This window comes from Spermophilus citellus, assembly GCF_964194105.1.
Source record: "Spermophilus citellus genome assembly, chromosome: 5".
In the NCBI taxonomy this organism is placed as follows: domain Eukaryota; kingdom Metazoa; phylum Chordata; class Mammalia; order Rodentia; family Sciuridae; genus Spermophilus; species Spermophilus citellus.
In genome coordinates, this window is record NC_138186.1 from 14285211 (window position 1) to 14312996 (window position 27786).

General features: G+C 40.2%; 1 protein-coding gene across 2 annotated transcripts; it reads right to left on the reverse strand.

The window, feature by feature from the left end:
* Nucleotides 1–5755: 5755 nt before the first annotated feature.
* PAK1IP1 (PAK1 interacting protein 1) lies at nt 5756–26230 on the reverse strand. 2 transcript variants are annotated; one of them, XM_081296706.1, is made up of 10 exons: nt 26072–26230; nt 16313–16478; nt 13751–13871; nt 13601–13675; nt 13098–13150; nt 12599–12744; nt 12417–12514; nt 10175–10274; nt 7895–8018; nt 5756–7738 (listed from the first exon to the last, which is right to left on the reverse strand). In XM_081296706.1, exons 1-10 carry the CDS (start codon nt 26153–26155, stop codon nt 7542–7544), a joined length of 1164 nt encoding a protein of 387 aa, XP_081152832.1. In that variant the 5' UTR covers nt 26156–26230; the 3' UTR covers nt 5756–7541. The 2 variants fall into 2 exon arrangements, with proteins under 2 accessions (XP_081152832.1, XP_081152831.1); XM_081296705.1 differs by having other exon boundaries at nt 5762–7738; nt 16313–16481.
* Nucleotides 26231–27786: the final 1556 nt, after the last annotated feature.

Sequence of the window (27786 nt, forward strand, 5' to 3'; positions counted from 1 at the left end):
CCAGTATTTACTAATGACTCATTCATGATGGGAGGATTTACAGATACTCATATTACTCCCAATCATGTGACTAGATTTAATTATTCTGGCTACAGTGCCCAATTACCTTTATGTTGGTCACATGATAAACATGCTGGCTGTCTGAAAGTATCATTTGAAGAAAAGACAGCGATTGGTAAACCTAGACTGACAAATAATTCTATTTATGGGGACTTAAAACCTAATACTAGATCAGTAATTAAGATGGGACTTTCCCATAACAAGCCAGTCATTTCTGCAAAACCTCCACCGGTACCCCACTGTCCAAATAGTTCTATAATTGAGATTGGCACCTTTCCTAAATGGATGGATTGTGTAAACACCTTTCCTGTACTACATAAGGTGTCTAAAGCTAGTGGGTATATTTTAGACTGGTCTCCAAAAATTGATAAGAGACAATTACGAAGAAATTCTGCTATGACACCTGCAGGATTTGTAATATTTTGACTTATAGTGAAGGAGGTGTTCAAAAAGATATTTGGCGTTTAATTGCTGCCTCAGAATATTTACATTTTACAGATAAACCTTTACCAAAATTTGTTGGCAAGAACTGTAAAGAGGGATCTTGCTATGGCCTAAGAGCCTGTGTCCAATCTCCTTATGTTTTAATTATTGGAAATGTAAAAGTTAAATGGATAGATGATAGATATTTTGTTACTTGTAATAAGTGCAAGCTAACCAATTGTATTTCTAGGTATAATGGAGGAAAAGGAGTGCTGATACTTCATCAGCCCTCTTTTGTTTTATTACCTGCTAATATTTCAGAGCCATGGTATGCTGATGCTGGTTTACAAGTCTTACAGCAAATTCATGCCCAGCTAACAAGACCTAAACGTGCTATTGGAGTCATAATTGTTGGTGTTTTAGCACTGGTCTCATTTATTGCCTCAACTGTCTCTGCATCTCTGACATTGTCTCAGAATATTCAGCATGCAAAATTTCTTAATAATTTAGCTCAAAATACTTCCAAGGCTCTGCGTAATCAAGTAAATATTGATGAAAGGATTGAGACTAAGTTAAACGCCTTAGAGGCAACTGTTATAAACATTGGTAATGAACTTTCAGCCTTAAAATTTAAGGAAAGGCTTAAATGCCATGCTAATTATAAGTATGTATGTGTTACAGCTGCCAAGTACAATGCTTCTCTCTGGGATTGGGAAAAGGTTAAAAACCATTTATTAGGTATTTGGCAAAATAGTAATAATAGCTTGGATATTTTGGAACTTCATCACCATATCCAAGACATTCAAAATAATAGAGCTGATTTTTCAGATCCTTCTTCCTTGGCTAACCAAATATTGAAGGAGTTAAATGGATTCAACCCTGGAAATATTCTTAAACACTCCGCTTGGTACATTATTGGATTATTCTCTTTGCTGTTAATTCTCTTTTGTATTGTAACTATAGGATGGCGAGTCTTCCAATCAAGAATCCGGGGACTCCAGAGAGTGAACCGCCGCCTCATTGTTAAGAATAGAAAGGGGGAATATGTGGGGAGCCATTCTGACACGTGATTGGGTGACTCCCGTTAAGGGCCTGAGGCACTCTGGCTGTGTCGGAGTTATCCCGACCCTTTCCTGATGAGAGAGCCCATCCGTGTGGGGGTGTGCGTAACCACTGACCCTGGAGACCCAATCACTGACCCTGACCTTGGAGTGCAGCCCCCACCTCAACCTTCATTGGATGGAATTCTCCCCTGAATCTCTTGTCCCCCCAAATAAAAGGCTACTCCCCGGCGTGTTCGCTCTCTCTCTCTCCTGCTAGCCCAGAGTAATCCTCGCTGCCCTGCTGGGCGGCTTGAGGCGGGGAACCAGGGAGGCGAGCCGTCTCAGACCTAGCAATATAAAATAAGGTACTGTCTGTGTGTTTTATTTTGATCTCTTCTAACTAACTTAATGCCAGAACCTCATTAATGAAACCACTGCGCAGGACGCGTGGTAGACCTCGGCATGCTTCTTTGGTGTTATTCTTCAACATCGGGGAAGCAAGGACTCGTCACCGGTCAACAGCAGTATCAATGTGGCTTTTAAAATGTGATTAGGTCTTTGTGAAATTGCCTTCACTCTCTCTGGCCTGGGTTAGTTACCTCAAGGATGGAATGCTTTAAAGCAAGGCAGCCTCCTGGTTTTCCTCAGCACACACACTGGCTTCCTGCTTTCTACCAAGAGGCAGCATGAGCACCTCACTGTCATGCTCTTGGGCCTCCTGGACTCCAGAATCAACAGATTTGGCCAATCTCTTCTCTGTTCTTTAAAAATTACTCAGCAGGGTTCAATCCCCAGCATGGGATTGGGGGGGTGGAATTATGAGGTCTCAAGTATTTTGTTAAAGCAGCAGCAAACACACTACCTATCTCCACCCTGTGGATGTAGGCATTTCAATTAACAAAGAGTTCATGGATCAACATCAACTTCTAGCAAAGGTGGGTGTGTGGGGCAGGGAGGAGAGGCTCTAGACTTCTACCCACGCATGTCAACAGGTGCCTGCCTGTCAGAAGACCAAGCAGAGAGCTGGTTCATCCTTCCATTCCCAGTAACTGATAAAAACCCCCTCATGACTGTGGTATCAGTAGAAACCAAAGTGAAGCCCAAGCCCCAAGCCCCACTCAGAACTAAATGAGGAATCTCTCTACCTCCAGGGGGCAGTGAAGGTTAGAGAAGAAAGCTCAGCTGTCACCAAAGGTTCACTTCCACCGGCAGCTGGCAGTTTGTCTCTTGCCCTTCCTAAGCAATGTCAGAGGAAATCAATTAACACAAAAAGTTTCAATAAAATATATAAAACACAATTCAAAAATGTCCAGGTTTCCACAGAAATCACTCAATATGCCTAGAACCAAAGACGATCAACAGATACCAATGTGAAAACCACATACTATCATCTCACAAAGACTTCAAAGCAGCCATGATAAATACATCAACAAGCAATTACGAGCATGCTCGAAACAACAGTAATAACAGACACATCAGCAGAGAAATACAAAGTCTTAGCAAAGAAACAGAACCATGTAGAAATTTTAAAATTGAAAAATACAATAACCAAAATAAAAATCTCATTGGATGGGCTCAAATACAGTACGGGGGCAGCAGGGGGGGGGGGTGTTTACAAAGAATAGAATCAGCAATAGAGAAAATAGAACAACAGAAATCACCCAATCTGAACAACACAGAAAAGAGAGCCTGGGGAAAAAACATGAGCAGAGTCTTAAGAACCTGAGGGACCACAAGGAAAGGTCTATTTATTATGTCAAAGTCCCCAAAAGAACAAAGGCAGAGTAGAAAAGGTACTTAAACCAATGCCTAAAAATTCCCAAATTTGGCAAGAGACACAAATCTATGGATTTAAGAAGATAAGCAAAACTTGTTAAAGGATAAAAGGGGCAGGGTACACACCTACAGTCCCAATTACCTAAGAGGCTGAAGCAGGAAAATCGCTTGATCTCCCAAGTTTGAGACCAGCGTAGGCAACATAGTGAGCCCTTGTCTTAAAAAATACAAAATAAGTAAATCCAAAGAAATCCAGAGCAAAACACCAATTAATTAAACTTTTGAAAATTAAAGACAAGGGAAAGACCTTGAAAGCACCAATAGGAGGAAAATACAGAAGAAAAACAATTAAAATTATTTTTTTCATCAGAAACCATGAAGGCAAGAGGGAACAGCTTAAGAACTGTCAACTCAGAATCCTACATCCAGCAAAAATGTCTCCAGTGTTAAAAGGAAATCAAAGCATACTTAGATAAAGGAAAATTAAGACAATTTCACATCAGCTGACTTACCCTAAGGATGGCTAAAGGGAGTTCTCCAAATACGAAGTGATAAAAGAAGGCATCTTGGAACATCAGGAAGGAAGAACATGGTAAAATCGTGTAAGTACAATAGGTCTTCCTTCTCCTCTTGAGCTTTTTAAAAGCAAAATTATGGCACTAATGAAATTCTAAATGTTTAAGACAATTTATGAGTAACATACAGGGTATAAAAGGAGGAAACGCCCTAATATCCAGAGTATACAAAGAACTCAAAAAATTAAACAATAAGGAAACAAATAACCCAATCAACAAATGGGCCAAGGACCTGAACAGACACTTCTCAGAGGAGGACATACAATCAATCAACAAGTACACGAAAAAATGCTCACCATCTTTAGTAGTCAGAGAAATGCAAATTAAAACCACTCTAAGATACCATCTCACTCCAGTAAGAATGGCAGCCATTATGAAGTCAAACAACAAGTGCTGGTGAGGCTGTGGGGAAAGGGGTACACTTGTACATTGCTGGTGGGACTGCAAATTGGTGCGGCCAATTTGGAAAGCAGTATGGAAATTCCTCGGAAAGCTGGGAATGGAACCACCATTTGACCCAGCTATTCCCCTTCTCGGACTATTCCCCAAAGACCTTAAAAGAGCGTATTATAGGGATACAGCTACATCAATATTCATAGCAGCACAATTCACAATAGCTAGACTGTGGAACCAACCTAGATGCCCTTCAATAGATGGATAAAAAAAACGTGGCATTTATACACAATGGAGTATTACTCAGCACTAAAAAAAATGACAAAATCATGGCATTTGCAGGGAAATGGATGGCACTAGAGCAGATTATGCTAAGTGAAGCTAGCCAATCCCTAAAAAAACAAATGCCAAATGTTTTCTTTGATATAAGGATGGCAACTAAGAACAGAGCAGGGAGGAAGAGCATGAGAAGATGATTAACATTAAACAGGGACGAGAGGTGGGAGGGAAAGGGAGAAGGGAAATTGCATGGAAATGGAAGGAGAACCTCATTGTTAAAACAAGAGAGAGAGAAATGAATTACAGTAGAGGGGGTAGAGAGAGAAGATGGGAGGGGAGGGGAGGGGAGGGGGGATAGTAGAGGATAGGAAAGGCAGCAGAATACAACATACACTAGTATGGCAGTATGTAAAAATGTGGATGTGTAACCGATGTGATTCCGCAATCTGTATACAGGGTAAAAATGAGAGTTCATAATCCATTTGAATCAAATATATGAAATATGATATGTCAAGAGCTTTGTAATGTTTTGAACAACTAATAATAATTTTAAAAAAAAGAGGCAACATTTTTATACTCAACTGATAAAATGATAACACTAGTATACTGTGATAAGTTAGCTGTGTACTATCCGTGAGTGTTAGGGGGACAAAAAAACTCTAAAATGAGATATACTCAATACCACATTGGATACTGGGTAAGGAGGTAGCTGAGTGGCAGAGTACATGCTTAGCATACAAAAGACCCTGGGTTCAATTAATACCCAGCACCCCCCACCAAAAAACCTCCCATATTGATAAACAAAAATGGAATTCTAAAAATTGCTCAAGTAACTTACTGGAAAGTAAAAACAGAGAAAAGGCTAGGTACAGTGGCACACATCTGTAATCCCATCAACATGAGATGTGGAGGCAGGAGTTATCACAAGCTGGAGGCCAGCCTCTGCTCAACTCAGCGACTGTGCCTCAAAACAAAATAAAAAAAGACTGCAGATATGACTCAGTGGGAGAGTGTCCCTGGGTACAATCCCCAGTTGAGGTGGTGCAGGCTGGGTGTGTGGGGTAGGGCGCAGTCAATAAAAAAAAGAAAAAAAAAAAGAACAAAATTAAAATGGCAGTCTTAAGTCTAAACACATTATTAATAACACAAATATAAATGGTAAAAATATAACAATTAAAAGGCATACTATCAAAATGCATTAATAAATGACTCAAACTGGGTGTGGTGGCATACAACTACAGTCCCAGTGACTCAGGAGTATGAGGCAAGAGAAATCATTCAAGCCCAGGAGTTCAAGGTCAGCCTGGATAACACCAAAACCATTTCTCCAAAAGGGAAGTGGGCAGAGGGAGACAACTATTTGCTGCCTATGAAACTTCAGATGTAAAAGTATAAGCCAGCTGAAAGTAAAGTTTGGAAAATATCAGCTGAAGTAGACATGAGAGCCAAGAAATATCAGAGAGTGATACTACATAATGAAAAAAGAATCAAAACGCCAACACAGTAAAAATTCTAAATGTGCTATATATCCCAGTAGAGATGCACAAAATGTGAAGCAAAAACCAGTGGAACTTGGCAGAAGAAATCAGCAAATCCACAACTGCTAAAGTTGGAGTCATTGACACGCCTCCCTTCGTAATGACAGAACAAGTAGACAGAAAATCATCAAGGACATAGAAAAACCTAACCTCATCAACAGTACGATCTCATGACATTATAGAACACTCTGGCCAACAACAGCAGGATACAGGTTCAAAATATCTACCATGACAGATAACATCCTGGGCCATGAAACCAATTTAAAAGAACTGCAGTCATATCAAGTATGTTCTCAAACCACAATGGAATCAAATTAAATCAGTAAGAAAAATAACAGGAAATTGAGAACTTTAAAATAATCTATGTATCATAGAGAAAAATTCAACAGAAAAAAAATACATTGAACTGAATGAAAATACAGCATATTAAAATGAGACAACTAGCACAAATGATCTGAAAATGAAATCACAAAAAAGATTCAATTTGCAATAGCATAAAAAAAGAGTTTAACAAAAATACAAAACTTAGAAGCTGAAATCATTCTTGAAAGATAACAAGGAAGACTTAAATAAATGATGTCCTTTGGCCAGGTTTTGACATGCAATATGCCCAAACTTGATCTATAGATTGAATACAATTCCTGTCGAAATGCTATCAAGATTTTTTACAGAAATGACAAGGTGATCTCAAAATCCCTATAGAAATCCAATGGATGAAAAAGGCACAAAATAATTTTCAAAAACAAAGTTGCAAGAATCACACTCCTGGATTCCAAAGTTTACTACAAAGTTAAAGTAACCAAGACTATGTGACACTGGAGCTGGACTGAAATAAATCAGTGCCTTAGAACAGAATCTGAAAGTAAACCGCACATTTAGTTTTCTAAGACCACTTTGGTTAGATTAGCCAAGTTAAGGTTTGATACCTGAAAGGGATGCAAAAATTACGGGAAATGTCATTTTCCTGCCCTTAAATTTTCTTGCCATTCACTGCTTGGAAGAATAGTTTGAAAAATAACCTTTATTTATCTCTAGTAAAGAATGTGTTCAGATGACTGGGGGTGCAGCAGCTTAAGAGGTACAGTGAGTGCTTGCCTAACATGCTCAAGGCCCTGGATTGTATCTCCAACACTATGTTCAAGATTTCACATTATTTTAAATTGCCATATTTGGGGAAAGATCTTTATTTTATACACAATAAAAATTACATATTATAATTAACATATATACCTCTCTATATAATTAATAACATGTAGGCCAAAGGTGCCAAAAATAATTTTAGCACATTAAAAAAAACACCTAAAAGTGGTATTCCAAGCTGTACATTTTCTCCAGAAAAAGAAATTCCTTGCCTTTACTCAGAAAAAAATAATATTTAGATATATTTAAAAGATGATTCCATTAAAAAAAGGAGTTCTTTTGGGAATCAATCAATTTGGGGTTCAGTGCACAAGTTATATATTTTTTTTTCTCTTCTTCTTTTCTTGCATTTCTACCATCTTCCTCTTCCTGGCAGACAGGCTATTTCCTTTCACTGGCTTATTACTGACACCACTTAAACCACCTTTCTTTGAGTTAGGTTTTAATGTATCTTCTTGCTGCACCACGTCACCAGAGTCCTTCTTGCTGATCTTGGACTGTTCTGTATTAACTAAAACACAAGAGACAGCACATTTAAAGACTGTTTTCCCCGTTTATTAATGAATTAAACAGGCTAACAATAAAGTGACATTGTGTGGATATCCGCCACTTCAACAACTCAAAAGGTAACAGAATTTGAATTTTTTAAATGACCAATTTCACTTACCAGAAGAAGGCTCTGCTGCTGGAGAAGGCCTCTCTTTTGTGTCTGTTCCTCTGTCTAACCATACTCCAAGACACGTTAGCCTGGCATTTGTGTTCACTCCACAGAGTAAAGATGGGGGATCTTTCTAAAACAGAAGGGGGGAAAACTCATATCTAACAGAGGAATTCTGAATAATTATTTTAAAGAACCAAGTTATCTTAATTTAAAATCTATTGTACAGTCATACACAGCAAAACAAGGTTTCAATCAATGACAGACTACGTATACAATGGTACATGCCACAGGGCCTAGCTCTGTGGTTGGCTCTACCGTTCAGGTTTGTATATACTCCATGATGTTCACAAAATGCTAAAATCGCAAGAGAAACAATAAAAGAGGTAAATAGGGAGCCTACATCCTGGGAACAAATTTTTACTCCTCACACTTCAGATAGAGCCCTAATATCCAGAGTATACAAAGAACTCAAAAAATTAGACAATAAGATAACAAATAACCCAATCAACAAATGGGCCAAGGACCTGAACAGACACTTCTCAGAGGAGGACATACAATCAATCAACAAGTACATGAAAAAATGCTCACCATCTCTAGCAGTCAGAGAAATGCAAATCAAAACCACCCTAAGATACCATCTCACTCCAGTAAGATTGGCAGCCACTATGAAGTCAAACAACAACAAGTGCTGGCGAGGATGTGGAGAAAAGGGTACACTTGTACATTGCTGGTGGGACTGCAAATTGGTGTGGCCAATTTGGAAAGCAGTTTGGAGATTCCTGGGAAAGCTGGGAATGGAACCACCATTTGACCCTGCTATTGCCCTTCTCGGACTATTCCCTGAAGACCTTGAAAGAGCATGCTACAGGGATACTGCCACATCGATGTTCATAGCAGCACAATTCACAATAGTCAGACTGTGGAACCAACCCAGATGCCCTTCAATAGATGAATGGATAAAAAAAAATGTGGCATCTATACACAATGGAGTACTATGCAGCAATAAAAAATGACAAAATCATAGAATTTGCAGGGAAATGGATGGCACTAGAGCAGATTATGCTTAGTGAAGCTAGCCAATCCCTAAAAAACAAATACCAAATGTCTTCTTTGATATAATGAGAGCATCTATGAACAGAGCAGGGAGGAAGAGCAGGAAGAAAAGATTAACATTAAACAGAGACATGAGATGGGAGGGAAAGGGAGAGAAAAAGGAAATTGCATGGAAATGGAGGGAGACCCTCATTGCTATACAAAATTACATATAAGAGGTTGTGAGGGGAATGGGAAAATAAACAAGGAGAGAAATGAATTACAGTAGATGGGGTAGAGAGAGAAGATGGGAGGGGAGGGGAGGGGGGATAGTAGGGGATAGGAAAGGTAGCAGAATACAACAATTACTAATAGGGCATTATGTAAAATTGTGGATGTGTAACCGACGTGATTCTGCAATCGACGTGATTCTGCAATCTGCATTTGGGGTAAAATTGGGGGTTCATAACCCACTTTAATCTAATGTATGAAATATGATATGTCAAGAGCTTTGTAATGTTGTGAACAACCAATAAAAAAAAAATAAAATGTAATTATGATACAAAAAAAAAGAAAAAAAAAAAGCTAAAATCATCTACAACGCACTTTGTGGAATATAACCCCACCATTTTAAAGAACCAAGTTATCTTAATTTAAAATTTATTGTATAATTATACACAGCAAAACAAGGTTTCAATCAATGACAGACTACGTATACAATGGTAGATGCCACAGGGCCTAGCTCTGTGGTTGGCTCTACCGTTCAGGTTTGTATATACTCCATGATGTTCACAAAATGCTAAAATCATCTACAACGCACTTTGTGGAATATAACCCCACCATTACAAGATGCATGCCAGTATTTTCTTGAGCATAAAACATGCTATTTAGAAATAATCTATTGTTTTGATTCATGATTGGTTCAACTCTGTTGTTCACAGAGCCAATTTCTGAGAAGTATCCAGAAATTACAGATTCTAAGGAAATAGACTATGCCTTATTTATTTCTAGATAGACCAAGTAGATGGAATGCAGAGGGAGGTCTGAGATCCTGAGCACAGATTCACAAATGCCAGCCCTAAGGCAGCCCTGTGGGAACCTAAATAAATATCAATCATTCCTGGAAGAAATTTATAAAATTTACATCTATGGTCTTTATCCTTAAAAGGATTCCACCTCGCTCAACTTAAAATGGCACTAGCAGCAATACTTGCATTACAGTGTATTTATGTTCTATTGTACTAAGATACTGACCTTATCTTGCTTTAGCTTCCACATTTTGATGAAACCATCACTTGATGCTGTAACAAGAACATGATGCTCTGGAATTTCAAAACTGAAAATGTCTTTTACCCTAGGATAGAAATATTAATGCCATAAAAGATCTTTTCTCCAGAGTGTGATCATCATTATAAAACTTATAAGCTAGTCTCTTGTTTTCCAATGCTTCAGTGTTTGCAAACTGCTCAATGAAGCCCTAAAATGTAATTTTGCCACACATTCCCACTGGTCAGTGAGTTGTTTTCAGGCCAACTATAGGCTAAAATGGACTGTCTGATTAAGAATAAACCAAAATGATGATAACTGTAAACAATCTCAGGAAGTAATGATAACAAAACCCTCACCTCAAGCACCTCTGAGAAGTGCAGTGAGGAGACAATAGGAAGGATGATCAAGGTTCCCTTTCATGCACCCAATTCCTTCATCTCCAGTGCCACTACTTCCAAACTGCTTTTTTCTTCTACATTATGGAGGTCACCTATTTGGCCTTTCTGCTTCCATTCTTCCCCCTAAGTTTTCTCTATTATTTTTTCTTTTAATGAAATCAAATCTTATTACTCTCAGGCTTAAAGCCCCCCAAAACTAAAATCTGCTTTAGAAGAATATGGGAGAGGAGGAAGTAGCTGGTGATATGAAAGAAGCCATACTGGCCCTAAAGTGGCAACTGCTAAAGCTGGTAGTGGGTCTGAGTTGGCTCTTTATAAACTAGTTTGTTTGTCTTTAATTTTTCTTAAGAAGTACACAAAACGGGCTGCAAAATAGCCCAGTGACTGAACACTTGCCTGCCTCACATGCAAGAGGCCCTGGGTTTGATCCCCAGCACTCCACACCCCCCACAAAGTAAACAGAATAAAATCTGCAAAGACACAGCATAAAATTCAAATTCCTCACTCTGCCAATGAACCCAAGCACCATTTGATCCACAAAATCCTCTCCCTTGCTCACTCTGATAGAGTCATGCAGGTCTTCTACTTGTTCCTAAAATACATTAAGTTCTTTCCTCCCTCAGTTCCTTGGAGCTGGGGAGTATATCTTAGCATCAGTATGCATGAGGCCCTGGGTTCCATTCTCAGGGGAAAATAAACAAAAAACAAAAACATCTCACTCTTTTATAATCCTTAAGGACTTACTTAACCCTTGAAATTCTCCTCTCATCAGCCTATCTAAGTAAATTACTCTTGTTATAAAGATCTACTTGTTTAAAACCTACTGCCTCATACAATAGAAGAGCCATAAGAGTGTAAGGTCTTGTCATTTTTGTTCATCTTTAAATACCTAGTGCAGAACTGAACTATATAACTCAGTGGTAGAGTGCTTGCCTAACATGCATGAAACCCTTGTTTCCACCTCAAGCACCACAAAAAAACAAACAAAACAATCCTAGTACAGTACTACAAATTGGATGTTGAATGAATACTTGTGGAAACAAATGAACAAACCAATGGCTAAATATTCTTTTAGAAATACATTTGAAATGGCTTCCTTGAATGTGGTTTATTTCTAGTACAGGGAAAAAGTAAGGCCTATACATTGACTGCAGGACTCTGAGTACTAAGATGGATTTCTAAAAACAATCAAAAATGAGAATTAAAACTTAAGAAGTAGAAGAACATGCAGAAATGCAGATGGAACACATTAATATATAACTATTGTCACCTTTTCACTTTTATCATCAATTTTTCAAAATTACAGTGGAAAAAGCAGGGACACAAGTCAGATGAACTGGGTTTGAACTAGCTCCTTACCTCTGGGGTAATCTCGGCAAGTTAATGAACTACTTACTGGGAGACTCAATATCTATTGCATTAAAAGATAGAATTCAATGATGGTATTTCATTTTTTCCTTTAGGAGAAAAATATAGTATGGAAAGCAGAAATTGGACAAGGGGGACTAAGTAAAAGGACAAGAGTGGCCAGGGACAAAGTTCAAGACTACTTAGTTTGATTTTTCAAATATGCTTATTTCAGGCTCCAAGTCTAACAGACTTATCTGAAATAAGTGCAAAAATGACTAGTTCTGATCACAACTTGTCCACTTTTGCATTACAAAATCCAGGAAGATAACGTTTTCCACTATCTTTTAAACTCCAGAAATTACATACACATGTCTGATTATCTCTGTGGTTGTTCATAAAAACATTCTGCTTCATAAAATGATTCCATGTATAACATTTACTGAGACTACACATATACACACAGGTTGGGGGAAAAATACCTGTTTTCATGTGCTTTAAATTCACAGAGGCACACTAGTGAATCACAGTCAAAAAACCTGACAACCTCTTCATCTCCAGCCACTGCAAGGACAGAGTCCTAGGACAGAAAATAATATCCAGAAAGTCATAAGCAGTTCTGACCATCTCCATAAACTTCCATCACTGATTTCTGATAACTTACTGAAAGAAAGGTAACAGAAGAAATCCTTTTTTCATTTGTGATGGTGCCACTAATGGATGCAGTGTCAAGCTGATAGACGTCTATTTTATTCAGTATAACAACTACATATTTCTCTCCCCTTGGGGACCATTCTACTATGTGAGCATCTGTAAGTTAAAAAAGCCAAATTTACTTATTTTAAAAATAATGAGAAATAGTAAAAATATTAAGTATTTGTACTGTATTTTCACACTCATTTTCCTATTTGATCTTCCCAAGAAACTTAAGGAATACATTGTGAAAATTAAATTTTAGACAATAAAGTAAATTCAAAGAATTATTGAGAATACAGCTGGTGCATGACAGAGCTACAAGAACTCAGATCTACAATGGTAGAAATAACCTAAAACATTTGTTTTCAGAGGCAACTATAATAATGCAGGAAATAAATGTATACACATGCGCATGTGTTCATACCTATTAAGTAACTATAAAATATACTTCAAACAAAAATACTCACTTTGTTTTATATTTTTTATGAAGGCTGATCTTCCCTCCACAAGATTCCAAGTTCTACAAAATAAGAAATTTGCTTATGGTATGAATATCAATTAACATACTAAATGGAAAAGCATAAGCATGATAAAGCTTTGATCAAATTTATTAAATACTGGCAATTTAAAGGGCCTGCCTTCTTTAGTTTAGCAACATCTTCAATTTTTTATTATCAAGCAGGATTAAAGTTCATTTCATTCTCATAGCTGTTTACTATTTCATATCAATTGTTATTTTCAAAAGGTTTCACCTCCACAAACATTCCTCTTTGGGAGCACCTTGCTCTTCATAGCTATTGACAATTGAAGCGTAACAGCAAGTTTTAATATGGACCATTTTTATCCCATTATCATGAAATAGTTCACTAACTTTCTACCTTTTCTTTGTATCTTTTAATGGGTGAAACTGTGGAACAATACAGAAACAACAGCCAACTGACAAAGATGCTTTTGAGAATTAATGACTTACCTTAATGTCTTATCTGTACCAACAGACAGGGCCAACTTGCCAGATGGATGTATAGAAAGGAAGGTCACATGTCCTCTAAAATGAAACCAACAAGTTAGGCCCCAACTTGACTGTCATAGTGAGAATGCCAATGGAAAAGAGCCAACTCACTTGTGAGCTCTGATTGACTTGAGGCATTCCCATTTCTTTGCATCCCAGACACAAATGAGTCCATCTTCTGCTCCACTGATTAAGTGCCTGCTGCCATAGAATTTCAGGCAAGTTATTGTACCTGTCGAAAAACCAAGATGGGCAAAATTATCTTCATTTTTAATACAAACTTTATTTCCAGTTAAGTACAACACTGGGCTGGGGATGTAGGTAAATGGTAAGTGCTTACCTAACAGGTACAAGGCCCCCAGATCCCCAGCACTGCAGGGGCGGGAAGAACCATACAATGTCCTAGTATTATTTAAACCATAAAGTAAACTTCATCTTACCTAAACTTAGTTAAGTAATACTTGAAGTATTACTTAGTAATAATCTTCAAGTGTTAGATGAAATAGTTCAATTGTTTCATAGCAGAACATACAGTTTTTTTGTTTGTTGGCTTGTTTTGGTTTTCCTACTGCTAGTGCTACAACTGAGAGAACACCCCAACTCAAGGACATACAGTTTTAAGTCTATGCAAATAATCTGAGATTCTTTCAGCTTTAGTTACAGATTTAAGCTAACTGGACTGGTTCATTTTCTTACTTTGTCTCCATAATCATATCATAGCCAGATGGCTAGCCTGGATAATTTTAGCAGAAATAAAACAAAACCAACTGCCTAACCAGCTAATTTAGAGGAAAGAACAAAGAAAAAAATTTACAGCCATGATTCTCACTTTCTAAATAACGAGTTATCTATATCAGCTATAATTCAATCATTATTGACCTAGAGTTATCATGATTTGACTTTATACTCTGCTCATTCACTGCCATGAGAATATTTTAGAACAATTTTATAAAAAGATCATTTTCCAGCTATTCCTCTGGAAACTCCTCCCCAGGGTAAATAAATTTTCCATCATCATTTCAACTTATTAACAACACTTCCTTCTCTCCACCAAAACTGAAGCCTGGATCTCCCATACATTTCCACCATCTTTTAAATTCCAGAAATCGTATGCACATGTTACATCAAATTCTAGTCCCAAAGTAGTCCATATCTTTACAGCTTTACCCTCAAGTAAAATCCTCTGTTCCTTTGACATTTGTGTCACCTCACCTCACTCTACTGCTTCTCTATAGCTCAAGGGTCAAAAACTTGCTGCCTGTAGGCCAACTGTGGCTGGTATTCTGGCTCTGCAAATGTAATTTTAATAGAAAACAGCCCCAGTTCATTCAGTTAGAGCATATGGGACTGCTTCTGCACAGCAGCAACACAAGCTGTATGGTCCACAAATATTTACTGTTCGGTTCTTTACAGAATTCAAATGAAAACCTGTGGGTCACATTACATCTATACACCTGCCGGGCAATTCTTTATACACTTTATATTGAAAAGAACCAGAGACCTCCAATGAATAATTTTGCACGTGACAGAAGCACTAATATGTGGGTTCATGTACACCTTCTTCTAAAAATAGAAGCCATTAACCACTTTCCTCTCTCCCTGTCATGCTATTTCTTCTTTGGAAATGCTGCTCTCCCACATCTTCTGCTCCTTCTGCCCATGACTCATATGCTCCCTAGAAAAGAGCTTATCTAATACTAAATGTCACAAAAAGGAGTTTCCAGGAATTATGCAAGGAAGAAAGGAAACCAGGAATCCTACTTCATTCCTCCCCCATCTAACTGCAAGTAAATCTTTTTTTTATTCCGAATATTGATTTGAACAGATCAGATTTGTTTAGCTTATTTCTTCTAAGCCTAAGAAAGAAGCCTTCCTTGTTTGAACTAGGAATGGGAGACACAAGGAAAAAGGAATTTTATGTTGAAATCCCTCAAACCCTAGCTTCTGTTGAGGAGCATGACACCTGTCAAAGGCTGAGGAATGTGCAGAAGAAGGCAAACATTTATCACTCCAAATTAAGTGCTAAAAATCAATGCCCAGTGACCTCTGAAATATATCAAAGTGAGGTGAGGAAAAGGGGAACACATTCTATCTTTCTTTGCAAGAAACCAACCTCATTGGCTGAGTTTCCCCCAAACTAATATGCAGCTAATCAATTCTACTATTTTGAGTTTCACCTTTACTTTTCCCTCCTGAACCCACAGTAAGTCCCTTATCTTTTTCCCCTGGAAAACTCAGTGACTACAACGTAAAATGTTTGGAACTGAGGGAAAAAAAATTTACCTATTCAGTCTCTCTACCCTCTGATCTTGCCACGCTCCCAGGCATCTTCACCGTCAGTGTGGTAAATCCAACCATGAATAGTTAAGTATTAATCCTTAACCTCCTCAACTCCAGTGCAGGGAAGCCTGCCTCCTCTATTTTAGTTTCATACACCTACAACAGTCAATGGGAACAGTGTGGTGCTCTAGGTGTACAGGACTAAAATACAGAAGAGACCATCTACCTCCCAATAGGACAACTGTAACCTACTCCAATAGGACTGTGAGCAACCTTTTTTATCCCAATTCTGTACCTCCTAGAACAGAATCTGCTGACACATAACAAACAGTCCAATAGAAGTCTATACAGTAATAAAACCTCCACATTATCTTAAAGGATACAACTTCTCACCATTGTGATGTACTAAGGCTCCATGTTCTATCTTCTTTTTCATATCATAAATGTGAATTGTTTCATCTTTGCTCCCAGTGACAACAAAACGACTATTCACAGCCACTGCTGACAAGGAGGCCGTGTGAGCATGATGAGTGAAGTCAGCCATAGGAGTCCATTGCTGCTGCTGAGTAAAACAGGAGATCAATACCAGTCACATCACAGTTCTCTAGAAACACAGGTTCCTCCATCCATAAAAACTACCAATGGATCCTACAAATGGGGAAAAATTACACAATGACATGTGGATTAAAACAAAGATCCTGAGAAGTGAATAAGGAATACAAGGAGTACCACGACTCCAGAACCCAATAATGGTGACAGGACTGGGTACTTTAAAATGCCACCCAAATCTTAAACTCTTATTATATCTACACGTGAGCCTTCCATATCACTCATTTATTCAAATATTTAAAATTTTATTTGAACTTATTTATTCAAATAATGACTACCGGAGGAAGATGGCGGCGAAGGGAGTGCATCACCCCCGTGTGCCGCGTCACTGTGCGGGAGAATGACGAGTTAAAACAGCTGAAGGCTGTCTTGTTGGGAATTTCCAGCGAAATTGAGGAGCTCCAGAATCTAGTGGAGGGATTTTCATCGCGTGAGGATCGGCGGCGGGGGCTCGGTTGTGGGGGATTTCTCCGCACAGAGGGTCGCACGGCTTGTTTGGCGGATTGCCCCGCGGCCGGAGTCTGCGGTGCGCGCTGGGAAGCGGCGAGGTGGCGCGAGGAGGTGCAGCGCTGCGGATTCGGTGGGCTCCTGCCAGCGGTGCAATGGCTGCGCTCAGTGCTTAGTTCTGGGTTTGAGACGGAGGAGGGAAGCGGTCCAGTTCGGTTCTCCACACCTGTCGTCCACGGAGGAAGCCAGCGGCCGCCATCTTGGAGAGCTGACGTAATCATCCCTATTTTCTACTGATCTCAGCTCATTCAGCTACGGAACAGGTGATTGCAGGCTGATATTTGCCTGCTTCTCGCAGACAGATAGCTCAGGCTCAGGGCTAGAGAACCCGCGGAGACGGCTTCTTGGAGCTCGCCCCTAGCAGAGCGTGCACCGAGCTCTGAGCAGCCGGGTTCTGGCTCCCGGAGCTGCTTTGGTCCAGGGCTGGGGAACCCGCGGAGACTGCTTCTTGGAGCTTGCTCCTAGCGGACCGTGCACCGAGCTCTGAGCAGCCGGGTTCTGGCTCCCGGAACTGTTTTGGCCCAGGGCTGGGGGAACCCGCGGAGTCTGCTTCTTGGAGCCCGCTCCCAGCAGAGCGTGCACCGAGCTCGGGGCGGCCGGGTTCTGGCTCCTGGAGCTGCTTTGGCCCTGGGCTGGGGATCCCGCGGAAACTGCTTCTCGGTCTGGGTCCTGCTGGGTGCTGTGGGGGCCAGAGGGGCAGAGTGGAGCTGCCGCCTGCGCCCAGAACAGGCCAAGCGACCCGCCGGCGTGGTATCACGTCACCCCAACTGCAGCTGGGGCCGAAGAGAGCAGCCGCCCACTCCTGGATCAGGTCCAGCGACCTGATGGCGTGGTAGTCAAGTCACCCCATTTGGAGTAGGGGCCGAGCAGAGCCGCCGCCCGAGCCTGCAAGGTAGGCAGACCTGCGACCCACCGGCAGGACAGGCCCGGTGGCCTGCCAGCGTGGTGGACACGTCGCACCGATTGGAATGGGGGCTGAGCGGGGCCACTGCCTGTGCCCGGAAAAGGCCCAGCAACCCACTGGCGTGGCAGTCAAGTCACCCCATTTGGAGTGGGGGCCGAGCAGAGCCGCCGCCCGAGCTCGCAAGGTAGGCAGACTGGCGGCCCACAGGCGGAACGGGCCCAGCGGCCGGCCAGCGAGACAGACACGTCACACTGGTCGGAGTGGGGGCAGAGCAGAGCCGCCGCCCGCCCATGTCCAGAAAAGGCCCAGCAACCTGCCGGAGTGGCAGTCAGGTAGCCCCATTTGGAGTGGGGGCCGAGCAGAGCTGCTGCCCAAGCCCGAAAGGTAGGCAGACCTGCGACCCACCGGCGGAACAGGCCCAAAGGCCTGCCAGCATGGTAGACTCGTCACACCAATTAGAGTAGGGGCCGAGCAGAGCCGCCGCCCGCATCCGGATCAGGCCCAAAGACCCATGGGCGTGGTAGTCACGTCCCCACAATTGGTGTGGGGCCAGAGCAGAGCCGCCACCCGTGCCCACAGGGTGGGCAGACCTGCAACCGACCGGCAGAGCAGGCCTAGCGGCCCGCCAGCGTGGTAGACAGATCACCCCAATTGGAAGAGGAGCACAGCCACTACCCGCCCTGCAAGGGAGATTTTTCAACTATACAAGAGCAATATAAATAAATAGGGGGAAAATTTCAAAAACACAACAGTTTTACCAAGCAGAAAGAAACGCGAGCAGCATGAAAAGACAAGGCAAGAAAGGACCACAAGCAATGCAGGTCAACTCAACTTTAGAAGAGGTAATAGCTGCAACAGATGGAATGTCAGATAAAGAATTCAGGATATACATGCTTCAGATGATCTGGAGTCTCAAGGAAGACATGAGACAGCAAAATCAGACAATGAAAGATCACTTTGACAAGGAATTACATAAACAAATCCAAGAAGCAAAGGATCAATTATACAGGGAGATAGAGGTAATAAAAAACAAACAAATAGAAATCCTAGAAATGCAGGAAGCAATAAACCAACTTAAAAACTCAATTGAGAATACTATCAGCAGAGTAGATCACTTAGAAGATAGAACATCAGACAATAAAGACAAAGTATTTCAACTTGAAAATAACATAGACAGCTCAGCAAGACAGTTAAGAAACCATGAGCAGAACATCCAAGAGATATGGGATAACATAAAGAGACCAAACTTAAGAGTCACTGGGATACAGGAAGGCATGGAGGTCCAAACCAAAGGAATAAACAATCTATTCAATGAAATAATATGAGAAAACTTCCCAGACTTGAAGAATGAGACAGAATCCCAAATCCTAGAAGCCTACAGGATGCCAAATGTGCAAAATCATAAGAGATCCACACCTAGACACATTATAATGAAGATGCCCAACATACAGAATAAGGAGGGAATTTTAAAAGCTACAAGAGAAAGGAAGCAGATTACATTTAGGGGTAAACCAATCAGGATAACAGCTGATCTTTCAACACAGACTCTGAAAGCTAGAAGATCCTGGAATAACATATTTCAAACACTGAAAGAAAATGGGTTCCAGCCAAGAATCGTGTATCCGGCGAAATTAAGCTTCAGGATAGAAGATGAAATTAAAACCTTCCACGATAAACAAAAGTTAAAAGAATTTGCAGCTAGAAAACCATCTCTTCAAAAAATCCTTGGCAAAACATTACAGGAAGAGGAAATGGAAAATAACAATGAAAACCAACAGTGGGAGGTAGGACAATAAAGGGGGGAAAATAATCAAAGAAGAAAACAAATCAGGTTTAGTAACATTAATAAACAAATATGGCTGGAAGAACAAACCATATCTCAATAATAACCCTAAATGTTAATGGCTTAAACTCACCAATTAAGAGACACAGGCTAGTTGAATGGATCACAAAACAAACCCAACAATATGCTGCCTACAGGAGACGCATTTGATAGGAAAAGATATACATAGACTGAAGATGAAAGGTTGGGAAAAATCATATCACTCATATGGACTGCGGAAACAAGCAGGAGTGTCCATACTCATATCAAATAAAATAGATTTCAAGCCAAAGTTAATCAAAAGGGATAAAGAGGGACACTACATACTGCTCAAGGGAACCATACACCAACAAGACATAACAATCATAAATATATATGCCCCCAAACAATGGAGCAGCTATGTTCATCAAGCAAACTCTTCTCAAGTTCAAGAGTCTAATAGACCACCATACAATAATCATGGGAGACTTCAACACACCTCTCTCACCACTGGACAGATCTTCCAAACAAAAGTTGAATAAGGAAACTATAGAACTCAATAACACAATTAACAACCTAGACTTAATTGACATATATAGAATATACCACCCAACATCAAGCAGTTACACTTTTTTCTCAGCAGCACATGGATCCTTCTCAAAAATAGATCATATATTATGTCACAGGGCAACTCTTAGACAATATAAAGGAGTAGAAATAATACCATGCATCTTATCTGATCGTAATGGAATGAAACTGAAAATCAACGATAAAAGAAGGAAGGAAAAATCATGCATCACTTGGAGAATGAACAATAGGTTACTGAATGATCAATGGGTTTTAGAAGACATCAAGGAGGAAATTGAAAACTTCTTAGAGTTAAATGAAAACTCAGACACAACATATCGGAATCTATGGGACACATTGAAAGCAGTTCTAAGAGGAAAATTCATCGCTTAGAGTTCATTCCTTAAAAAAAGAAAAAACCAACAAATAAATGATCTCATACTTCATCTCAAAATCCTAGAAAAAGAAGAGCAAAACAACAGCAAAAGAAGTAAAAGGCAAGAAATAATTAAAATCAGAGCTGAAATTAATGAAATCGAAACAAAAGAAACAATTGAAAAAATTGACAAAACTAAAAGTTGGTTCTTTGAAAAAATAAATAAAATAGACAGACCCTTAGCCATGCTAACGAAGAGAAGAAGAGAGAGAACTCAAATTACTAGCATATGGGATGAAAAAGGCAATATCACAACAGACACTTCAGAAATACAAAAGATAATCAGAAATTATTTTGAATCCTTATACTCCAATAAAATAGAAGATAGTGAAGGCATAGATAAATTTCTTAAGTCATATGATCTGCCCAGATTGAGTCAGGAGGATATAGACAACCTAAACAGACCAATAACAATTGAGGAACTAGAAGAAACCATCAAAAGACTACCAACTAAGAAAAGCCCAGGACCGGATGGGTATACAGCAGAGTTTTACAAAACCTTTAAAGAGGAACTAATACCAATACTTTTCAAGCTATTTCAGGAAATAGAAAAAGAGGGAGAACTTCCAAATTCATTCTATGAGGCCAACATCATCCTGATGCCTAAACCAGACAAAGACACTTCAAAGAAAGAAAACTACAGACCAATATCTCTAATGAACCTAGATGCAAAAATCCTCAATAAAATTCTGGCGAATCGGTTCAAAAACATATCAAAAAAATTGTACACCATGATCAAGTAGGATTCATCCCTGGGATGCAAGGCTGGTTCAATATATGGAAATCAATAAATGTTATTCACCACATCAATAGACTTAAAAATAAGAACCATATGATCATCTCGATAGATGCAGAAAAAGCATTCGACAAAGTACAGCATCCCTTTATGTTCAAAACTCTAGAAAAATTAGGGATAACAGGATCATACCTCAACATAGTAAAAGCAATCTATGCTAAGCCACAGGCTAGCATCATTCTGAATGGAGAAAAATTGAAGGCATTCCTCTAAGATCTGGTACAAGACAGGGATGCCCTCTCTCACCACCTCTGTTCAACATAGTCCTCGAAACACTGGCCAGAGCAATTAGACAGACGAAAGAAATTAAAGGCATAAAAATAGGAAAAGAAGAACTTAAATTATCACTATTTGCAGATGACATAATTCTATACCTAGAAGACCCAAAAGGGTCTACAAAGAAACTATTAGAGCTAATAAATGAATTCAGCAAAGTGGCAGGATATAAAATCAACACGCATAAATCAAATGCATTCCTGTATATCAGCGACAAATCCTCTGAAACGGAAATGAGGACAACTACTCCATTCACAATATCCCCCGAAAAAATAAAATACTTGGGAATCAACCTAACAAAAGAGGTGAAAGACTTATACAATGAAAACTACAGAACCCTAAAGAGAGATATAGAAGAAGACCTTAGAAGATGGAAAAATATACCCTGTTCATGGATAGGCAGAACTAACATCATCAAAATGGCGATATTACCAAAAGTTCTCTATAAGCTCAATGCAATGCCAATCAAAATCCCAATGGCATTTCTTGTAGAAATAGATAAAGCAATCATGAAATTCATATGGAAAAATAAAAGACCCAGAATAGCAAAAACAATGCTAAGCAGGAAGTGTGAATCAGGCGGTATAGCGATACCAGACTTCAAACTATTCTACAGAGCAATAGTGACAAAAACAGCATGGTACTGGTACCAAAACAGGCGGGTGGACCAATGGTATAGAATAGAGGACACAGAAACCGATCCACAAAACTACAACTATCTTATATTTGATAAAGGGGCTAAAAGCATGCAATGGAGGAAGGATAGCATCTTCAACAAATGGTGCTGGGAAAACTGGAAATCCATTTGCATCAAAATGAAACTGAATCCCTTTCTCTTGCCATGCACAAAAGTTAACTCAAAATGGATCAAGGAGCTTGATATCAAATCAGAGACACAGCGTCTGATAGAAGAAAAAGTTGGCTATGATCTACATACTGTGGGGTCGGGCTCCAAATTCCTCAATAGGACACCCATAGCGCAAGAGTTAATAACTAGAATCAACAAATGGGACTTACTCAAACTAAAAAGTTTTTTCTCAGCAAAAGAAACAATAAGAGAGGTAAATAGGGAGCCTACATCCTGGGAACAAATCTTTACTCCACACACTTCAGATAGAGCCCTAATATCCAGAGTATACAAAGAACTCAAAAAATTAGACAATAAGATAACAAATAACCCAATCAACAAATGGGCCAAGGACCTGAACAGACACTTCTCAGAGGAGGACATACAATCAATCAAGTACATGAAAAAATGCTCACCATCGCTAGCAGTCAGAGAAATGCAAATCAAAACCACCCTAAGATACCATCTCACTCCAGTAAGATTGGCAGGCATTACGAAGTCAAACAGCAACAAGTGCTGGCGAGGATGTGGGGAAAAGGGTACACTTGTTCATTGTTGGTGGGACTGCAAATTGGTGCAGCCAATTTGGAAAGCAGTATGGAGATTTCTTGGAAAGCTGGGAATGAAACCACCATTTGACCCAGCTATTCCCCTCCTTGGTCTATTCCCTAAAGACCTAATAAGAGCATGCTACAGGGACACTGCTACATCGATGTTCATAGCAGCACAATTCACGATAGTAAGATTGTGGAACCAACCTTGATGCCCTTCAATAGATGAATGGATAAAAAAATGTGGCATTTATACACAATGGAGTATTACTCTGCATTAAAAAATGACAAAATCATAGAATTGGGAGGGAAATGGATGGCATTAGAGCAGATTATGCTAAGTGAAGCTAGCCAATCCCTAAAAAACAAATGCCAAATGTCTTCTTTGATATAAGGGGAGTAACTAAGGACAGAGTAGGGACGAAGAGCATGAGAAGAAGATTAACATTAAACAGGGATGAGAGGTGGGAGGGAAAGGGAGAGAGAAGGGAAATTGCATGGAAATGGAAGGTGATCCTCAGGGTTATACAAAATTACATACAAGAGGAAGTGAGGGGTAAGGGAAGAATAATAAAAGTGGAAGGAATGATTTACAGTAGAAGGGGTAGAGAGAGAAGAGGGGAGGGGAGGGGAGGGGAGGGGAGGGGAGGGGGGATAGTAGAGGATAGGAAAGGCAGCAGAATACAACAGACACTAGAATGGCAATGTTTAAATCAATGGAAGTGTAAATGATGTGATTCAGCAATCTGTATACGGGGTAAAAATGGGAGTTCATAACCCACTTGAATCAAACTGTGAAATATGATATATCAAGAACTATGTAATGTTTTGAACGACCAACAATAAAAAAAAAAAAAAAAAAAAAACAAATAATGACTGCCTACCATATGCTTGATACTACTTTAGGTAGTTAACTTAACAGTGAACAAAAGTCCCTACACTAAAGAGCTTCCACCTCAGTGGGACAGACGTAAACGCGTTAATACAACTTTACATAAAGATAAGTACCATAAGAAGTCCTAGAAAGAGAAAAACAGTATGAGTACATTTCCATTAATAGCAGCCCAAGCCCTAGAGAATCGCCAGTGATGAGGTCTCAGGAACTTATTGCCTCCTGCCATGTTTGTGTTGGTTTGAGAAGTGTGGCTGGTTGAGTCAAAGAATGATAGAATACACACGCTTCTTAAAGGAGTCACATGGGGTGGGGAAGATTAGTAGCAAAACAAATCAAAGGGGGAGGGGGGAAGCCACCAAACTTCTTTGTACATGATTAAGATGTATTACTGCAAAATCAGTCCTAAAGACCTACAGAACAGATACTCCTTCCATGAGTCAGGGCCAAGGGGCCTTTTCTGACTCCAGGAGGAGCTACTATGACTTTAAATCCAATAACTTTTATTTATTTGCATCATACAAATTATACTATATAGGCTACTATCTAGATTTAGAATCATTAATGGCCAATGGTTAGGGGATTGATGCAGGAGCGTACATACAGAGGTCCCTGACATTTTGTGTCAACTCTGCCATACTAGCTGTGTAGCCCTGTAACCTATCTATAAGAAATTTTCCCTTTCCTCACCTTAAAATGAGAATAACTCTATCTGCCTCTGAGGATTGCTGTGAGGACTATTGTGTGTTTGGAACACAGTAAACAATTTTACTACAAAGAAAACACAGGAAAGAAGTACTCGGTGATATGGGTTTCAGGAGATACCTGGAATTGCATCAGGAATAAAATAGTTCAGGACTAGAAGTTAGGACATCAGATTTCTAGTCCCAGGCATAGTCCTATCTACCTGTTTGACTACTGTGTTAGCAATTCTTTATTCCTACATCTATTAAAATATATCTGCTACAATTTCTCTCCATGTATTTGTCTCCCTCCTCTATCATTCCTTGTCAGGAATGTCCCTAAAGCAGGATCTGGACCTCTGGCATCTTTTCAACTGCCTCCTTACCTACATTAAGTACCCAATAAATGAAGAAATTGCTATTACTTTTTTAAAAAAAAAAATCTATGAAGAGCTGATCCTGATCCAGCCCTAACTTTTTTTTTTTAAAATTTCATTTACTTAGTCATTTTAATTGTTGATGGACCTTTATTTTTTATTTACATATGGTGCTCACACATTGGAGGCAAGCGCTGTGAGCCATCGAGCCACAACCCCAGCCCACAGACTTAACATTTTCTAAAATATCAGGACAGAAACTTCATGAAAGAGCAGAATATTCTTTCACTGGATCCTGAATACATACACTCGTTGTCAACTTAAATCTACAAACTACAACTCACCACGTACAGAAACAACAGCTTCCTTCCTTTGTGGATACTGTCTTTATTTTAAATTTAGAAAACACAATGTGACGTTTCAATACTGTATTCATTGTGTAATGATAAAATCAGGGTAAATGGCATACTCCAAATCAAGCATCACGTATTTGTGTTGGGAATATTCGAAATCCTCTCTACTAGTTGCTTTAAAGTACACAATTGTTGTCAATTATATTTATCCTGCTACACCAAAACACATTGGAAGACATTTCTCCCACCCAACCGCATCCCTGCACCCCCGGATACCCTCCCTACCCATTCCCAGCCTCTGGTAACCACTGTCGGTTTCTTTGAAATTAACTTTTTTTTACTTTCCCCCTTAGCCATGTTATCTACTATAATAAGAAAATGCTATTTCATGTTTCAAAATGTCTATTTTGTTTTAAAAGATGGGCTTTTATTCAAGCTTCCATCCGTGAACATCAGACGATCAACAGAAGCGCCGGCATGTTTACCTCGGCCGTGTGGGAACCTGGCCTTCCCCGCCCCCTCTCCCGCAGTCCCTCCACTCGCCGAATCTCACCTCTTTGTCGCCACTCGCCTGAGGCTCCGGATGTACTGTGAACCCGAAAAGGACTTGCTCATAGCTACCGGCGACCAGCTCCATTCAGCCGCGCACGTGCCTTTCCCGGGAACCCTTCGCGGCATTAGAAAGCTGGCGGAACCGGATGCGAAGCGAGGTCCTCCCTGCGTAGGCGCTCCAATTATACGTCACATGGTAGGGCTGCCTGTTAAGCGCCTGTATCCGTGGACGTATTTAGAGATCACGTGACCTTTCCAAGCGACGAATAAAGGAGGATGCCATGTGCTAATATTCTCATTGCAAGGATAAAAAAAAATATTAGGAGCAAGCAGGCCAATTCTAAGAAGCTTTGAACCCGGCTTATCTTAGGGGAGTAGGGACGGGCGTACCCTGCGCAAGCCCCTCACTTCCGCAACTCTCAGGAAGGGGCGGGGTCGGTTCCTGCAGGGCGTGAGGGATACTGGGATCGCGTGTTAGATGTTGTGGTGTGATCAGTATCTCGGTGCTTCCTCACGGACTGTAATTAGATGTTAGGTTTTGTTTTTGTGCAGGCAGCGGTGGAGGGAGGCTTTTTTGTCGTTACAGGACGAGAAAGAGTGGGACTTGAGCTTCTCGGTTCCCGGAGCCGGCAGTGCCAGCGCCGGGGTCGTAGCCACAGGCGTGAGCGCTCAGGACTCAGTTTGGGGCCCTCGAAGTCGGCCTCCGGGGTTCCTGCCGGCCCTGGCCGGGTCCTGCCGCGCGGCACACCTTTCCTTCTAGCTTGGTTCGCGGGTCTTCACCCCGGGGTCAGATCGGCCAACGTTATGGCGCATCTTGGAGAGGGAGGATGACCCCGCACCTGAAGGGTACAAAGAAAAGATGACTCGAGGGAGAAGGGCACGGTCATCGTTGGTGAAGAGTCAAGAAGGAAATCTGACGTTTATTTCAGTTACCACCTCCCTCTCCCACCTGTTTCCAGTTTAAGGGCAAACGTTTTACAAAAGCATTTTACATTTGAGGTTTTAAATCGTAAGGTTTAAGTAGAGATTTAGGGATGTGTTGGGAATTGCAGCTTTCTCACTAGGGCTCCCATTAGCGTAAATCTTAGATCGTACAGTTCTCCTAAATCCCATAGCAGGTTCATTTGACAGGAGATCTTGCATAAGTCCACTTCTAATCTTCAACCCCACCCCCTTTGAATGGTAATAAATCCTTTAGTGCTTAGAGCCTTTTGTTTCCTAATGTTTTTGTTTTCTCTGGTGTTCTGAATTGCCCATACCTATTTAACTCAGTACATATCTTAAGTGATGCATGTTTGGGTCTTGTGGGAACGATTTCGCTTTGATGCTTTGTCATGGCAGGGCCAGGAAGGGCCTGTATTCTGCCAACTTTGGCTACTCCACCTGTAAGCACTCAAGACACTGAAATGCTATAAACAAACTAATCTGTTCACTGTTACAGAGCATTTCCTTGAGTTGATACTAATGTTACTGTTACAAAAAGTCAAATTATTTGACTTTAGTTTCTATTTACTGTAATGACATCCTCCAGAACACCACTAGAATCCCAGGAATGGGAAAGTGTCTCTTTGACATAGGACAGATAATGAGTAAGGATGTTTCTTTGAAGTCTCATTTTATCTTAAACATGACTTTTGGCATCTTACTCTATGGCAGTTAATGCAATAGTAGTAGTCTCCCATTCTAAAAGGGAAAAGAAACTTTTAATAAAATTTT

Coding starts and splice junctions, on each gene's coding strand:
- PAK1IP1 (XM_081296705.1), bottom strand. CDS start 26,155: ATGGAGCTGGTCGCCGGTAGCTATGAGCAAGTCCTTTTCGGGTTCACA. Junction 12,515..12,598: donor CTTCTGTTACCTTTCTTTCA/GTAAGTTATCAG, acceptor TTTCTGTCCTAG/GACTCTGTCCTTGCAGTGGC. Junction 10,275..12,416: donor TTTAAAGCACATGAAAACAG/GTATTTTTCCCC, acceptor TTTCTATCCTAG/GGTAAAAGACATTTTCAGTT.